The 18,909-nt window shown below is 40.3% G+C and overlaps 1 protein-coding gene across 1 annotated transcript in view; it reads right to left on the bottom strand.

The window, feature by feature from the left end:
* Positions 1-18,909, bottom strand: part of pde1cb (phosphodiesterase 1C, calmodulin-dependent b) — a 75,929-nt gene that overhangs the window by 56,271 nt on the left and 749 nt on the right. Inside the window, exons 2-3 of the mRNA XM_061084334.1 lie at positions 2,462-2,512; positions 1,671-1,836 (exon numbers count right to left, since the gene is read on the bottom strand). Of these exons, the coding sequence (XP_060940317.1) occupies positions 1,671-1,836; positions 2,462-2,512 (217 nt within the window). The remainder of the gene's footprint in view (positions 1-1,670; positions 1,837-2,461; positions 2,513-18,909) is intronic.

Below are 18,909 nucleotides of genomic sequence, written 5' to 3'. Positions count from 1 at the left end.
AGCTACAAATCATGTGATCCCCCTCTCCATTCGCCAATAAAATCTAATTATCATCGCCTGGAGGATAACAGCCATCACTCTGGCCTCGGAGGTGACACTGTGGTTACATCATTTTATGGATTACGCCGACTTCCGCAGTCGTTTAATCACCCTGTACCATTATCTTACCATTTGTCATTCAGTTGTAGATCCATACAACTCCGTGTGGATTTGGCCTCTCTTAACCACTGTTGGCCTGTCCGGAGACTTCACCTGCCCTCTGTGGGATTTCCCAGACAAGGACAAAGATGGCTGTCCAGGTTAATGTGAGCCATACGCTCCATAACTACAAAGAGCTATATACGCTCTAACTGTATATCCCTAAATTCAACAGGTGCAAACCCTATTCCACACGTCAAATTCCTTTCATAAACATAAAACTATTTCTTGTGTTGTATGATATTGTTCCTCTAATCAAACTGTTCGGGGAACTGAAATGAATCAGAACTTGCAGGTCAGTCGACATAAATACAAGTTTTTCATCTCAGCCGCAGATTGAGCAGCATTCTGAACTTGTCTTGATAAAAGACACTGAAATCAGCTTGTGTCTCTGCGGACAAATGACCTGTTTCCTCTGAGGAAGACGAGGGGGCTTTTAGCTGCCCTGAGCTGCCTTCGTTTTTCTTTCAAATCTGAGCTGTGGCTTTTAAATGAGGGAACAAGCTGTGCCCAGTCAGGTGGAAAATCACTTTCTCTTTGTCACCGTGTGACTCCGGAAAAGAGAAATAATTCTGTGTTCTGAGGGGGGGCGACTATAGCTGAGAACAACTGCACTGTAATTTGATATATCGCAGAGAAACACCAGAGGAGAAGCACGTGTTACCGTGAAGTGAAAAAACAAAACGAGACCAACAAGTCATGATGAGATTCCACAATCTCGTGAGTGAGTCTCTGCGAAGGCTGGCAACACAAATGTGTTCGAACATGAATTGAACAAATCAGCTTCCCGTAACTCCCTGTCTATTTTGCATACAATCAAAAGGTTGCTATTGCGCACCAGGAGCATTCTTAGCATCCTCTGACAAATGATCCTTTCTCGCCACCTGCGGCATTTGTAACAGTCTCCGGAGCCATCAAGGTTAATTGGAATCAGGCGTTAAAAGACGTTCAATATTCTAAAAGTGACAACAAATTATGTTAATGGTGGTTTGAAGTCCTTGTTATCAAGGTGGAATCAATCATGCCCACATCCCTTGAGGTCAGCAGCCGTACATAGCAATTACCACTGTGTGTGTGTGTGTGTGTGTGTGTGTGTGTGTGTGTGTGTGTGTCTGTGTGTCTGTGTGTGTGTGTGTGTGTGTGTGTGTGTGTGTGTGTACTAAATGTCAGACACAGATGATTATCCTCTTCATAGAAAATAAGCAGAGGTTCCAATCTTGCCAACTTAATAAAGTGTGCATTAATCATTGTCAAAACATATACACAGAGCAGAATAATACTGCCTTGCTGTGTATGTTGCCTTGTTTCCTCCCTGTGTTCTGCTGAAGAGCTTTATCGACAGTATTCAAATTACACCTGTAGGAGATAATGAGCCGGACCAGGCTGTCAATGGCCCTGGATTCACTCTATGCCAACCAACGCATAATAAACCGTAAACCATTTGCTTTTCTGTGGCTTTAGCATCGGCAAACCTGATGGCCGTCTTCTCTGTGGCGTCGGGTTGGTCTGCGGAGGGAAGCTCGTCGGCCAGAATCTCTTCAGGACTTCGCGGGTCATTCAAGGGGGGCTTCTGTTCTTTGCCTTTGATCCCCATCCCCGCGGTGATGGCGTTCCACAATGCACTCTGGGACTTTGAGCCTGCATACAACAGAAAAAAAACAAAAAGCAAAGTCTCATTTTTGTTTCAGTCGTTTTGTATAAGGTCATGAATCAAGTTTCACTTTGTTGACAGCATCAAAAAATACAATTAAGACAAATTACATACTATTCAGAATCTCACTGGGAGGAGAAAGAGAATTAAGAGCCTTGATAATGCTGCCCCCTTGTGGATGTATGCTGTCAATACTAGTTTGTCTCGAGAAGTAATACTACCACTGCAACGAGTAGCCTTTGCCATAGAGGAGGGTTTTATCGACCTTCATCAGATCACAGCCAATTTGACATCCTCCAAGCAGGTTATCTTTTCATATGGGATTATTTGTTAGCAGGAATACACAAAAACTACAAGATGGATTAACTACCAAACTTGGTGAAAGGATGAGGTGTGGGTTTAGAGAAGAAACCATTATATTTTAGATTGTTAGCAGCAACAAAATCTTTTACCTGAGTTTTTAAAAAATGACTTTTAATGCTGCAAAAGGTCTCAACAGCAAATATCTCATTGACTCATTGCTTAGCTTGAAAAAAGGTGACATGATTTGACTTGAATGAGTTTAGTGAGGTGGCAAATAATGAAGATTCACAGATATAAAATGAGACTCACGTGAAAAACTGGCCTGCGGTCTCATGGAGGTCTCTGCGTCTTCATTTGCCACTGGAGGAAGGAAGAGACGGGAGAGAATCAAGCGATGTGGTTTTCAACAATTTTAAATCCATCGTATGTTTGTTTGTTTCCCATATTTTGTTTTAATATCGCAATCGCTAAAATGCCTATCTGGGGGAAAAAGAAATAGCCAGACAGCCACATTTTCCTCCACATCTTAGTCACATGCATAATCCCACTCTCGTCAATATGCTGCCCTGACTGGCTTTACCATTTATTTCCATTCATATATACACGTCTCTTCTGCATGTCTGTTTTTATGTCTTCTCATTTCTCAATAATAGAGGAGGTGAACCTTGTGCAGAGTCACTTACTCTCCCATTAAACCACAATTGCCTCAAAGTGCCATGTAAGCCATTTTGAAAGCACTATAATTGTTGCTGTCGCTTCAGAGACCGTTGCCCTGCAGGAACCTCTGCCCACTTAACACAGCAGCCGGCGGGTAGAGGTCACAGAAAACTGCTGTAGGAAGGGGAGGAGGGGAGGGAACTGATTGACGGTGAACCTGAGAGGAGAGACGTTCCATCTAACAGCATAATGACTGAGTCTGAAAATAACAGGTGAGGGGATGAGGGGAGCAGCATCTCTGAATGAACTGCCTGTTGAACGTGTAACTGAGCCGCAGATTCAGGAGACTTCACTGACTTCCTGCCGTTGGCTGAAAGGAAGACAAACGCACCCCCGATTACTGACACTGCACAAAAGTCTCTGTTCTGATACAGTGAATCTATGTTTAGAGTTACAGTTCTAAAGCTTACTTTGCACATACAAAACATGCTGCACTGTGTCCCAGGTTCTGGTTTTATACTGCACTTGAAATGCATTTTCGTAATTGGCCACTAGATGCTGACTCCAATTTTCAAGGGGGAAAGTCAGGAGAAATGATGCCATGTAACCATGGATGGATAATGAGAAAAGCCCCTTAATGGTCATTTTGAGTCTCTTTGTGGTTGTTTTGCCTCTTTTTGGGATAATTATTTTTGGGTGATGTGCATAAAACTGTTGTTTATCCATGTCAACACTTTACAACAATACCAAATACCACAAAAAAAAAAAAGAAACTGTACAAATGTGTACCTAACAATAGACATTGTTATAACAGAAGGAATTATTCTAAGGTAGATTTTTTAAAACGAGGTGTAATGATTCTCCAGACCTGAGTTTTTGTTTCCTGGTTCAGTTCAAGCCATTTTACATATATATATATATATATATATATATATATATATATACATTTTTTATTAATAACCACACAGGGTTTAATTCTCCTTAGATTATGGAAGAGCTCATATCATCATTAAAAAGGGACATGACATTAATCACAGTATTTAAAGAGCACGTCCATCATGAATGTTGGTTTAAACTGAGGCCTGAACTTTTACTGTGTGATCACTGGATCATGATTGGACCAAAGTAGTCAGGTGATATGTCCAGTTTTAAGAAAATGGGAGTCAGGTAGAATATTTAATAAATGTTCCCCTACCTTTATATAGAATAACAACATTTGTAATGGTGTAAATTGTGAGGAGAGGTGGCAGCCATCTTGAGATTGAGTCTTGGTTCATTACCTGCAGCTGAGGTTGTGAATAAAAGTCATTTCTCTGTGGTTTACTTCTTCCTGGTTTTACTCCAACTGCAGAACTCAGTTTCTTAGTTGTTGGTAATTAAGCTAAATTACTCCGTAAATCTTATCTTAATCTTTTTTTCGCGTTTACAAACTCGACCTCCATGATTTCACACGGACACACACGCAGGTGACTGCTGAGCTCTTGATTGCTTGACCCATCACCAACGTGTTATTGCCCCCTAGTGGTGTGGCATACTAATACCTCCCCTCAAAGTAACCTGGGTCAGTTTTAGTATCAGAAGCAACTCTATTTGCCATGTGTGTGTATGTATGACATCACATAACACAACACATGGTGAATCCGGGTAATCTGGGACATTAGTTGATATTCTAACAAAGTGACCCGTCCCAGATTATCACATTTAGGCAGAATTTTCATTTTTGGCATTCAGAACACTAAAACCTGTGCCATGTCTGCTCTGATAATCTCTATTATTTCTCCTGGTGTGGTTATAAAACATCTAACGGATTAAATGAAGGTATAATATGTTGATCTAATGTGTCAAACAGATGCAGATGTTTTTTTTATTCCAGATTATCCAAATTCACCCTGCTAGGAATTTGACTCTAGATTTAATACACCTTTTTCACTGCAGCTATTTTGACATGAAATAGTAAGTATGTGTCACTCATCACATTAACTAAGGCTCAATCTCAATAGAGCACAGCCTTAATTCATGTGATGGGTAACAACTGTGTTAACCTACTATTTCATGTCAAAATGGCTGACGTTAAAGGGTCCATTGCACTCAATGTATTTACACAAATAGATGCACAGTAAAAAGGAAAATAGTGCAGCGTGCAAAGACTCTTGAACAAAATGAAACCAAAATGAAACTCCGCCCATACTGGCACCAACAACTTCTTTTCAGAATTGACATGGGGAATTATTTCAGGGTTCAGGTAATTGACTGGAGGAACCCACACCTCCATCCCAGTACATGAAGGTGACTCTTTGAAACAGAAGTAATTCCACAGTGGTAATGTGCAGGTAATTGTCCACCAGTCAAAAGCTTTATTCTGCAATTTTCTGGACAGTTTAGGGATTAGTGAAATATTGTTAGGATTAATAATATTTGAGACAAAGGATTAACTGTTGCCGTATCTCATTGCTAGAGCAGTGATGGTAGTACTGTAAATGCTGCTGTACTACATATGCTGCTGTTTTACTGGTATTTTACTCATCCTGTTTATGAACATTACATTTAATTTTGCACTATTCCTGTCACCACCACTCATATCACTCTCTCTACCCTGTGATTGCACACTACGTTGTGTGCTTATATGCCACTTGACTGCTTGATATGCTGTGTACTTATATGTTGAAAGTGTTACTTATCTATTCAGAGCTTGTATCTTTACTTTTAACCACAGATTAGGTAGAAACTGCATTTCCGTCCTGTCCATATGACAGGATTGACAATAAAGTTGACTTTGACTAATTATTAATCAGGGGTCGCTGGCCTTGCTGAGGACCCAGGCCTGGCCCACGCTGGGACTGAATCCAGGATATAGATGAACATCTGCAGACTCGAGGCTTAGCTCCGTGGAGCCTGTGGAGTATCAGGACCATCCGGGAAAAGTCATGTGATCTGTGATGACCCTGAGAGCAAAGAAAAATACACCCACCTCCCCCTCCTGTCGCTCTGTGAAAAGAAAAAGATGTTTCCCACAAAATCACAGTATTCTTTGGGTTTTCTTTGGTCTTGGAAATGATTACTTACTTACTTTACACAACCTCATGTTTACTCATCAGGGCTCCTAGCATTTGACCTTTGGTTCATATTTAGAGTTTTCTCTTTGCCTATTGTTGTTCCTTTTGCCATTTGTGTCTGTGAATGAAGCTTTAGAGGAAGCACATGAGCTGAAAACACTGACCTTCAAATACAAACATTTCCCTTTCTGCACTCATTTATATTCTGTCTCTCAGTATGAGCAAGTTATTGTGTTAGACTCGGCCGTGGAGGTGGGCGGACCCTCCTCCTCCTCGCGATGATGCCACGCTCTGTTCGAGGACACTGGCGTTTGTGGGATAAACGGAGATAAGAGGCTCCAGGACGTGGCCTCACCCACTCACTGCATGATTGTAGCACTCACTGCTCCCTGACAGAGGATGTAGACCCAACATCATCTTTCTGTGATTAATACAAGCAATAATGTTTGATTTAGGCTCATAACAACAATCCTGCGTGTACAGTAAATTAAAGCATCAATAACTGTTGAAAGATGAACACGATTCAATATGTTCCAGCTCCTCTGCCCCAAAGGGATTCTGGGAGGCCAGAATGACAGACAGGTAATGAAACACATTTTACAAATGTCTCACTTTCAGTTTTATGACAAAATCCATCTTTTTCCTTTTCCGTAAATTCTAATAATAATTTGGATGACTCGTCTTAAACTCGGGGGTCATACGTGTTTGGATTTAAGCTGAGAAAATCTTTGTTCATATCTCTAGAGAATATGGCTTATTTTATTTATTTATTTAACCTTATCTTACCTCTCGTGGTCAAACCTGGGGACTGATCCAATCAACTACACATACAACAGTCCTGCGGCTACACAGGCTAAGTGTCTTTCTAGTTTGAGTAATCCTTTTATTTCGGGATTTTATCTTCATTTGCCGCCAATTGGTTTCAGAACATATCTTAGCATAACCTCACGCTACTTTATCATTTTGAAAGCATGTAAATGTCAACAGGTTGCACTCCACTTGTGCAGCTGTTACCTTGGTGATGACACTGTCAGTGTTATTTTCCCACAACAACATCACGCCAATGTGGTCTTTTTTACCAAAATGTAGGATATGTCTATATTGTGAATACATGTTTATTAATATGTTTTGCTCCACTGGAGTGAAACTATAAGCTCTGCTCCTCCTCTCACAGAGCAAATTGTTTTATGAACGATCAACTGACAATGGTTCTTGATGTTCACAGAGAAGGAGCTTCAATCCAAACCTTGCTCAGATCCAGCATCCCAACATTCTAATCCTCCAACAAACGAGAGAGAGACAGAAAGTGAGAGTTAACATTATAAAGATAGAATAAAATAACTAAGTAAATGGTCAAAGGTTTGATTCAGCCTTACTAAAACTGCAGTTATAGATATTGGAATTATATATATATATATATATATATTGTATTTGTTTAAGATCCTCAATCCTGACTTTAGAATGAAGAAGAGTTTTAGGGGAGAATAAAGGATGCTATGTATTTTTACACATATTTCTGGATTTGAAGAATATTGAAGAATATTTCACAAGTAAAAGACTGTGAATCGAGGGTGTGTAATATGAGATCAATTAGGAAATGCACTGTACAAAAGAGTTTGTCAGAAATTACAACTGTTGTTTTCAATTGAGACGTGCTCTGTTTAAAATGAGCTCAGACATAAACTAAAGAATAATAATTTATTTTGCAGATTTTTGCTCAAAGTAAGTGACAGAAAAAAATAACTAAAAAGATTAAACAAAATGTATTTTTAAGAGTAAAAGATGTGATGTAAAACTAAAAGAAATCACAACAAAATGTCATGTCTACACAAAGAGCTTGTCCCTAGATGAGCTGAAAAATCAAAGCCTTGTAACATCAACACAAACACGACAGAGCTAACGAGCATTACACACCAAAAAAAACGCCTCGGCTGGAATCCCAGCTGAGGCTGCCAGCTGCAGTCGAAGCTCCCTGTTTAATAAAGGAGCAAACACAAGGTGTCCAGCCAGGCAATGAAGTACCCGTGCTTAGGAGCCACGCTCCAGATGAGGTGATTGGCAAAACCCAGTGTGGACAGAAACCATGGCCCACTGAGAAATTGATTGTGACAATTGTAGGTTACCATGACAACTGCCATACCTGTGGGTACTACAAAGGCTCTGATACAGGCCACATGTGACCGAGGCAGTATTTTCGCAAATAACAGGATGTGTCTGTGCAGGCGGAAAAGCCAAAGTCTCTTTTCTGTCGGGTCATAAAATCTTTTAGGGCTGCTCTCAGTGCTTTTAGAAAGACACCTGGAATTTAACGTGGCCGTCGCTCTTCCTGTTTTTGTGTCCTGAATCCGAAACTGTCCTTCTTCTTATCACCACATCCATATCATCCAGGTAAGTGAAAGAGGGCCACGTGTGCCAGGTGATGCAATAACAACATCACTGAGCTCTCAGTTTAGTCTCTGGTGAAATGCATGTATCCTTGAGCAGGTTGTTCTCTGACTATTCAAATATAGAGAAGTTAAGTTGGGCTGTTTTAAATTTAAAATTATTATTATAATTATTATATTCAAGATAAATATAAAAATGTAAATTCTTGCACACTTTAGAGGATTTATTCTGTATGAAATATTAATTCTTATTATTTGCAATTTAAGATGAGAAACATCACTCTGCAACATCCCAATTTAAGCATCTCCATTTTTATTTGTTGCTGTTTTCTTGTGGTGACTTTACCGGTAAACACAACATCTCCTAATTACATTATTATATTATAATGAGCTTATTTCCTGTCTCCTCCAGTCTCCTGAGGGAAACGTCTGGATCTTTAGCAGCTAAACTCTCCTCTATCTTCACAATCTCCTCATGTTATGTTCACTGCAGTCGGGCAATGCTGCGTGGGTATTTTTGGAGCCTGGTTGCTGAAAAAAGAGCTGCCTACTACATTTGAAAAAGAACAGGTCAAAAGGAGCAGCTTCAGGGAACCAAAACAGTGAAGTCGTGGGCTGCAAAACAGACATAACGAGCAGAAAGAGGCTAAAACACTCTGTAGGTGAGGTGAGGTTCTCTAGTGGATGAGTTCAACACTGGTCATCTGGCCTAATTTTAACACAAAGATGTGGAAGTAGAGCTTTGACAAGTCCACAATATATATTAAAAAGATATAAGACTAAAATGTCACTCGGGAGAGCACACACCTCCATTTAAAGTTTAAATTAAAAAAAGCTGCTAACAATGTCCCCCAGCAATTTACTTTCCATCAACTTCAGTAATGATCCATCCCATAGTTTAAGTGCAACCTTGTTTAAAAACCAACATAACATCCACGGTGGACGTAATAAACCTTAACTATTGATATCTTGCTGCATCTTCAATGCAAACATAATTCAAAGGTTATAATAACTGAAATGTTACACTTTTATAAGAGGGGTTACACTTTTAAAAAAGGAAACTAGAACAAGGTTTTCTTCCTTGGATCTGCAAATGCATGTCACAGTATTATACATACATACATATATATATAGTATATATTGTCTTAACACTGTTAAAGTATATGTTTTCAGAGCTTTAGGGTAAAAGGTTTAGGAAACTTTTCACGTTTCCTCTATCACACATTTTGTCTATTATCACAACTTGTCCACTGGCTCTGTGTGTACACAACAAAGCTGTGGAACAAGTTGTAGTGAACTGAGGACACAGAAGCTCTAATGGCTGCTGCACACAACATCTACATATTGATCTATTTTCAACTGTGTTATCACACTCGCTCCCATCAGTTCTCACAAGAGTCAGACAGAAAAAATGAAAAAGGGGGAGAACAAGGCAAGAGGCACATAAGTTCATCAACACTCCGGTTGTCAAGACAATGGAATGAACTCCGGGTGATGTCAGGTGCACGGAGCCGTAGTCTGAAGCCTCCTTGTTTCCATGGTGTAGTTGCATTACAGGGGCAAGCATCAACTTCAGTAGAATGGACTAATGAGTTGAGTCTGAGATGTGAGGCTGTTAGCGATGTTCTGCTGTTAAATGTCTCGCTGCTTCACACACACACACACACACACACATACAAACACACACACACACACACATATCATCTTCACGCATCCAGCTCTCATGCAAACACACTTCACCTCACCTCACGCTCTGCCTCTCTACTCCCGGTTCCTCTCTTACCTATGGTGATGTTGTAGCCATCGATGCTGAAGGTGGCACTCCGACCCTTTCTAAATCGATGCTTCTTGGAGTTGGCTTCCATCTCTTTTGGCATCCTCCTGCTTCTCTAACCTGGTTTGGACGCCTCTTACCAGTTGCTGTGTCTTGTCTGAGTTTCCTATGGGGAACTCTCTCCTCGTGGGGATAAAAGAAAAAAAAAAAAAGATGTAGTCCTCTGACTCCAGTCAGTGCCGAGCGCTGGGAGGGAACTGTCAGACTCACCACTTCTCGTTACAGACACCGAGCTGGAGAATTTCTCTCAGGTCCTTCTTCTCCAGCCCCCTCCCCTCCCTCGTCTTTGTTGTAGATATCTCTCTCCGTTTCTCACACCTCAACAAGCTAATTTCAAGGAGCTTACGGCTCTTGATTTGTTTTTCTTGCCTCGTTCTCCCTCCAGCCCTCCCACCCCCGCTCTCTCTCCTCGTCCCTCTTCCCCCAAGAGGACCAGTAGGTGTGTGTGGTGGCTGGTGGCTGGTGGTGGTGGTGGTGGTTGGGAGGAGAGGACATCTCTGAAGCACTCTCAAATGAATGTGACTCCTCCTACTGTCAAGAATTTATAGCAAAAGTACTGGAGGCTCCGACTCGGCGTGACACAGGCCTATTGTGGTCTATTCTGGTTCTGCTCACAGGCGCTGGAACGTACAGAAACAATCTCTGGAACCAGGCATGCGTGGCTGCAGGATCGCTGAGAGGACAGAAAAACGGTGGCAAGGGAACGATTATGTGTATTGAGTCAAAACTACTATGAAATCAATGGTCCTGCTTTTCGTTTTGCAGGAGTTATTTACTCAGGCATTGAGGGACGAAGCCCATTAGCGGCGACACATACTGTTCTTTTGAAAGGGAAAAAAGAAACAGATAGATGAACAGTTACATTTGCAAGAGTGTGCCAACTGCCTGAAATGTATTTATTTCTTTTCTTGTAAATGCCTTCTGCTGGGATGACACTGGACCAAGGACTCTGCTTTCATCGTTATTTCGAGTGGTGGAAAAAAATCCTCCCTTTGTGCCTATTGAAACTACCCTCCTTTAAACCAACACACACACACACCAGCACAAGTACACACACACTTGCACACACCAGATCAACAAAGGATAAAAAGCTCTCCTTATTAGCACCATCTGACATTTAGCGATGGAATTTTTTTTCCTCGTGTTTCATTTCCCCCCTGATTAGAGTCTGTAAGTGCTCTTTATGGAAGCTTCTGGTTCGCTGTCACACCTTCTTTCAAATTCAGGATTTGAGCTTGTAATCGCACAGATCAGATGTATTTTATGAATCATCTCTTATTTAATAATAGTTCTTCTTCTATCCCTCTATTCTGTTTACTCTGCTGTGAAACACCAAAACAAATCTCTACAAGTATACATGCAGCACTGCTACTAGATGTTTTGCTCTCATTCAATATATTACAATTTTTGGCTTTTTTTAACTTTCTAATTAAATTGACTGAGGGCGACTGATGGTAAATTTCCCCATAGGATAATGAATAAAGAAATATAATGTTTGGTATCGTATTGTATCGCAATGTATCGTATAGTAGCGTAGTGTAGTGTAGTGTATTATATCACATTGTATCCTATCCTATCCTATCCTAATCTTATCTTATCTAGAGTTTGTTCTCCCCTTTCTATCTCTCTTCTTTCCTTTGCAAACACGACCCAGATCAATTCTGCCACTTACTTGGGCAGCATGTTTTATAATCTAAGCAATGACGGGCCCTTCAGGAGCATGAGCACGTCGCCATCTGTAATGCTGCATGATTTCTGCACGGCTGCAGCGGTTACACCCACGTCCCAAAAATCTGCACGGCAATTGCACACTGATGAGAGATTACACATCAAAACGAGTGTGTAATCTCAAAGGCGCTGGTTATTAAAGAATTCCTAATCTGTCAAACAAGGACACGTTCCAATGGGGACGCCCAGTGCGGCGCTGAAGACGCCAATTAACGCATGATTTCAAAGTGATGCAGAGGTTAAGGCGTCAGAGGAAGCAGGAGATCGATCACAATCACATCCATCCAGTCGCAGCAGCTGAGCCCGGTGGAGTCAATCAGTGCAGTTCCAGCAGGACACATTATACACTTGATAGATAATTACACTTCAGCTCATTTTGTTTGCGAGCTACAGTAAGAGCTCTTTATGCTCCTGTCACCCCGGCTCTCCCCAGCCTCCTATTCAAATTGTATGTAGCAATTTGTGCAGCTCCTAATATTGCAGCGCTCTCACTGTGACCACATCGAGTGCCTGTCTGTTCCTGGGTAGCTTTTATGTTAATGAGGGCATATGTGGGAATATTACGACTTTGCTATTCTTCTCGTCTGTCGGCCAGCTCTCCCCCAGGTAACCGTTTCTTTAAAAGGTGAAATGTTTTTTTTAGGCCTCCCCCCTCTCATTTGCAACATTTAAATACCCTGTTGAGGCCCCAGCTGTGTCAGAACGTTGAATTATATCATCGTATTTCTGTCACCGCCTGCCAGTATTAAATTTGTCCTTTCCCTGGTGAATCTGAAGGATTGTGTGTAATTACCAGCAGTGTTAATTAAAGAGGTGGAAAAGGTTCAGGATTTTCTTTGAGAGTGGATTCTGTGCGAACAGGTGTCTGTTAAAGTGTCTGCTTCATGGTCAGAGTTTGCCGCAACCCTTTTATTTTAATGCATTTGAGGTTATAGAAATTGGAAAAGTTGATTACAAAACACACTTAACTAAAGGAGTGCACTCCTGCCTTTAATATACGAGGCTCTTAAGCTACATGATGTCCTAGAACTTTACATATACCCCTCCAAACCGTGGCTATGCAGGCTTTTCACAGGATATTCTGTTAAAAGCCTCATTGTACAGATGTAAGAATGGTGGTGTGGGCGTTAAATTTATCAAGCAAGATATCTTCAAAACTATCTGATGGATTATTGCAAACATTTTGCAACTCTTTGATCCCAGAGTGTTTGTGCTTCCAACCTTAACATCTTAGTGGGGGCAAAAATATGTTTTGGTTGGCCCTGCATGAATGCATCCCAAAAATATCACTGAAAAATGAATTTGAAAGATCTACAGCATGTTGCTTAATTCATTAGTAGAAGAACAAGTAGTCATACTCTTATGGAAGCTGATATTAATCGTCCCCAGAGGATTAATCCGGTTTTCATGATAAATATATGACCTTTCAACAAGACCCACCATCAGGCAAGTATTTCCTTTTGATCACAGGGTGAAACTTTACATTACATTTCATTTAGCTGACATTTTTATCCAGAGCTACTTACAATAACTTACAATAAAGTTATTTCCCTCTAGCGCCACCTCTGGGTCAAACTATCAAGAGAGCGTCAGACTTCCAAAAAGTGTGTTATTGATATCCATGGTCCTCATGGAAAGAATCCGAATGTCACCCTCTGAGCTTTTCTAAATAATACAGTAGTCAAAATATCCACATATAGCACAACGGATAGAACTACATCGTACTGAGCACATTCATGCTTCCCAGAGGATAAACTCTTTAAGATATTTCATGAGCTTTACTCTGGCACCACCCGCAGGAAACTATCTCAACAAAGGACATTCATGTTCTCAGGGGAAAAACTCAGTTTACTTTAATGAGCCTGCTGTTCTTTTCTCCTATATCTTCACTGCAAATTATAAGAATTGTTATTTATATATAATTGAACATTCAAACTGTTCGATATTATCACTTTTGTATAACTGTAGCAACACGTCACACCACAGACAGCTAGACAAGTGGTAATAAACTCATGCCAGAAACATTTACTTAGGAGTATTGATTTCTACATGTTGTTTAATTGATGTGTGTATCCCACCACCTTTCTTAACTGCACTGATCCTGTTTGATAAGAAAGCTGCGACTCGGGGGGGCTGGTGCAGCGTAACATCGCAGACAGGTTCTCAGCTGTCAGGCAAAAGACACCAGATTCGTGTGTTGGTTAGAGCAGATTTCAAAAAGGGGGCATTTAGTACAGCAGCTGCTCTGAGAGGTGTATCCTGTGACCATGCAGCCGTTGAAGCCTTGTCTAGATCCATTTTCTTCAGGGGTCATTAAAAGGGTGACGTCATCGTCACTAGGCAACACGTGGGACCTTTCAGACATATATTGCATATATTACACTGAGGATGACAAGGGGTTAATATGGAAATGGCACTCATTAGGGTAGTGTGTGTATTTATAGTGAGTGCACTGTACTTAAGTTATTTTCTGTGTCTGATCTCGGCATATAAATGTACTATACATCAGAATAGTGCAGTAAAGAGACAGAAATCATTCACTTCCGACTGGAGCTTTGAAAAGTTGTAGGTTCTACGTGAATTTATCATTTATTTTTTTTCCCCAATTAACTTAACATGTTTTTACAGAAGAAGATATGACGGTGAGTTGTTGACACAGAAACACACCTGCTAGCTCCGGCTGTGCGGTCGTTCAACGTTTGATGTGGCCATCAAACACCAGGACAGGCAATAACCAGGGGACATTAATGAGTCGTGAAGATAAAGGGGAGGTGAGGACTCGTTTGGTGGATTAGCATTGGCCTCTTGCAATAAATTGATCACAATACTCAAACAATCCTAATTTTATCTGCAGTGAGTTAAAATCCCATCAATAAATCTGCATTTTTACGTCTGTTTATGTGCATTTGTTTGTTTATTAGAGGTATGATGCTAAAACTACTCCATAAAATATTGTGGAGGGGTATGGCAATGACCCAATATAATAAAAAACATTAAATGTTGGTGCAGCTCCGGTTCGGGGGTTTTCGTTGCTTTCTCAGAAAATAATTCATGGATCTAGAAGTAAAATCAGGCCTGTTTAGGGGACTGATATTTATGAGTGTGTGCAATATAATGCAGATCAAAATATAAATCAGGATCTAGTGAATTTAAATGTGGCTTTATAAGGGGACTTGTGGGCTTTGTCGGAGGTTTGAACTCATTCTAGTTTGCTCTCATATAAATCAAAGTGCATTATGGATAGAAAAGACACTTGAAGATCATATTTCTACACTGTGCTCATTTTCTGGCAGCAGATAATCTCTGCTATCACTTTATCTTGTAATTCTTCAGAGCATGACATCAGTTCCTGTGCTTTTTGATTGTGTAATCTGTCCTAGCAGCACATCGTGATTTGAGACAACAACTACGCAATCAGACAGAAAAACAAGCTCATTAGAGGTCTCCCCTAGACTGCGGAATGACACGCACTCTGTCAGTCCCCACACCGCCGTCTCCACAGTGACACACTTGTGTAATTAAGACACACAGGGTGCTAGGGAGCGCTGCTTTTCCCCAGCTAAACACTCATTAGAGGCTCCTTTAAGGGTAATGTTACCCTGTGTGGCAAACCTGAGGGAAATGAGCTGACAAAACACACACTGTCATCTGAAACCTGCTGCGGCGAGACCCTGAAGAAAACCAGGGGAAGAGAGTGTCAAGCTGTATAGTGCACAAGTTCAGCTAATGTTTTTTTTTGCAACAGCATGGTTCCAGATCAGAGAGGCGAAAGCAGCTGTGTGAGAGTCGGGTCAGCAGGGCAAACAAATGAAAATCTTGTTGATTGGAACCGAGCGTCATACACGACCCAGACATCCACCGGCCAGCCGACCAAGGCATCTAATCACTGTTTGTTTCAAATGTCAGAAAACTACACAATCCAAGAAAAATACACATGTTGTTGTTAGGAGGCTCAACAGGGAGGGTGAGACTGTAAGACCAGAAACAAAACCTGAGTCAGTAAATCATGTATTTAATTAAATATAGTGTAATAAATTGTGTTCCTATTCATCTGCAGCAAGTAGTGTCATTCAATTCATATGAGACAACTCTGCAGCACATTGCAGATTCCAACTAGAGCCAATTATCTGTTTTAGCAGAGTTTCAAGCAAAAAGTGTGAAATATATTCTTGTTCCTGCAGCTTGTGCAATGTGACAATTTGTTATAATGATTTATTATCTGAGCAAACAGTTCGCAGATTAATTGATATAAATCCAAATATAAAGCACACTCAAGCGTTCAAGGGTTTCTCCAATTCCCCTTTTTTATATTTCCTGATTCATACGTTGTTTATTTTTTCCACCACCACTCTGTCGGTTGTCCTCCTGTTGTGAGGCACAGATGTACAGATGAGATGTGAAGATGAAGGAATAGATGTAACACTTATTGGCCATATGAGGCACATACGCTGGATCCAGTGTCATTTTAAAGTGAAATCAATAACTTATGATATGTGTCGCCGATGCATCACAGGTCAGTGGCTTTGTAGTGGATTGTCTGTGTTTTCCTTTTTTTGCCTCACAGCCTGGTTTTGGTTCTGATAAAAGGACATTTTCTTGTATTGACATGACAGAAGAAATTGCTTTTATTCATTTTCCTACAGACGGAACATGTGAGAATAAACTTTTAAATGATATTGTCCATTTAAATTGAACAGTTTGATGTGTATTGCCGCTCTGATTAAAACACACACATGCAAAAACACATATGAATAACGATTAATCAAAATTTGACTTTCAACACACAGTCTAATAGGCGTGTTCTATTATTAAAATTTGAACGCATTAATATTTCATGATTTGTTTCATTTATACAACATTATATATTCAACTACAGTGTCCGATTACAAAATAGATTTACACCCCACTGGACAGATGATGCCTCTTTATTTTTTAATGAAGCTTGTATCATCGTCATAGAGTAGTAGACACATTACTCTACTACTGCACAGATATTAAGCACCTTTAACATTTGGTTGGTCAGACACAACCTTTGGCTTTGGAAGCAATGACAAGCATTTTTTCATTATTTTCTGAGACTTTGGAGACAAAATAAGTCACTGATCAATCGAGAAGATAATTTCAAATTGATCGATAATACAAATAAATAATTGCATTCTTATTTAACTTGATTTCACAAGCCCACAGATTCTGTGAAACCTGTTTGTCTCTCCAGTCACACAAACAACCTGACTCCCATTTCTCCTCATCCACATGTGCAGTCTATTAAAATACAAGTTATAGTAATATAAACTACTGCAGCTACTTGTTTGGCCGGAAAACTTTCTGAATATCAGGTAGTTCTTTCAACAGTAATACAATCAACAGCAGAATATTATTATGATTGAATCTCTTCATTAGTCCATATTCACACGTGACACTGGCTGTGAGACAATTCCCATGGAGATCCAGCCAAACTGGTGAAGCTTTCTCAGGAGCTAAAGGAGCCTTGACACTGTTTAAAATGGTCTTTCCATCTTGTTTCGGGTGTGTATGTCTCATTAAGCTGAAGACAAACTGTTCTCTGTAATCGCTAAACTTCTGAACAGCACCTGAACCGTCGGGCCCCAGCCAACATGAGCTGATCAGAAGGTACAGTGTGGGTCTGTGCTTGGTTCCCCTGGAGAGAGCATGTGATTGCGCAGACTGCTCAAGACACATGAGCATCACCGGGGACAAGGGAGGAAACTCACCAGGAGTCTATACTGTCATAGGGTCATGGAAACGCCACAGTACGGATGGTATTTTCGGAGTCAGCCGGGGAGAAGTCTTTCCTCTGGGACAGATAAGCAGGGACTTGGATCTACACTGAACTGAAGATAAACAGGATGAACTGAGGGATGCACTGAGTTACACAAAGGACAAATTGTACGAAGACATTAGAAATGTTTAAGGGGTCAAAATGTTGCATATAAAACACTTGTTATAATGCAATAACGTGGTAATTATAACAGATTTACTCTGTCTAGATTCACTGAAGTATAAAACTGTGAATCACCCACGAGCAGCTGTTCAAAATTGCCGTTTCACATGTTTATTGGTATTTTTGCCAAGAAAAGACCAGTTGCAGTTGAACCAGCAGTAAAGTGAACCTTTTTCTAGCTCTTGCAGATTCTATAAAATAATCTACATGTATTTCCATGTTTTTAAAAGAGGAAGAAAACAGAGTTCTATGCAAACATTGCAGTTTCCCATGAATGGAGGGGGTTTGTTTGTGTTGTTTCTGTGGCAGCGACACCTCAGACATCAAACAGATGCTTTGGTAGTGGAGATATGTTGCATTGAGCTTCAAAGAGCCCGGGATTCATTCAGTGAATACATTTCCACCAGCGTGTTCCCAGTGATCCTCTGAAGTGACCAGTTGCTCTCATGTTCGCACAAATCCACAACCTGAACCGCAGAGATGTTCAGTGGGAAGTAGCACAGTTGAAGCCATTTCATGTTCCCAAAACACAGTGAAGTACAATCTTAATATCTTACCACCTATAATCCATAACCTAATCTATAAAGCATTAATTTATTATTCATATTTATATTATTATATTAACTCTTTAAAGGCAACGATTGTTATGACCTTCAACCACTTGATGACGGCTGCCTTGACTTTGAAGGCAACTCTAGATTAATTTAGTCAGCAACTGTAATTCAGTACACGTTTTCAATTTCTTTACTTTATTTGAGTATATCCCATAAATGCTTTACTTTACTTAATACTTTTCAGAGGGTTTTGACTTACTTCACTGAACACTATTTCACAGTTTAAGTTACTAGTCAAAATATGAATAAGCTAAAAACATATTATATTTGATATATATTGAGCTACACCAGCTGTACAAGAAGTCCCTGAATGCAACATTAGTGATGATCTGACAAATTACCCTTCTTACTAATGGGGACTTTAACTTGTACTTCATTTTGTAAAAGAGTATTTCTACACTGTGGTGTTCAAACTTTTTACTGAATGACTAGATGTTTCACCACATTAGTTTCTCCCATCAGGCCATCAGGTTCCTAAACTTGCAGTCAACTCATGACTAACAAACCTTTGCACATATTTTGCAT

Source organism: Limanda limanda, chromosome 13, assembly GCF_963576545.1.
Source record: "Limanda limanda chromosome 13, fLimLim1.1, whole genome shotgun sequence".
In the NCBI taxonomy this organism is placed as follows: Eukaryota; Metazoa; Chordata; class Actinopteri; order Pleuronectiformes; family Pleuronectidae; genus Limanda; species Limanda limanda.
The sequence above is the reverse complement of the archived record's forward strand: the minus strand, read 5'-3'. Positions and strand labels throughout refer to the sequence as shown.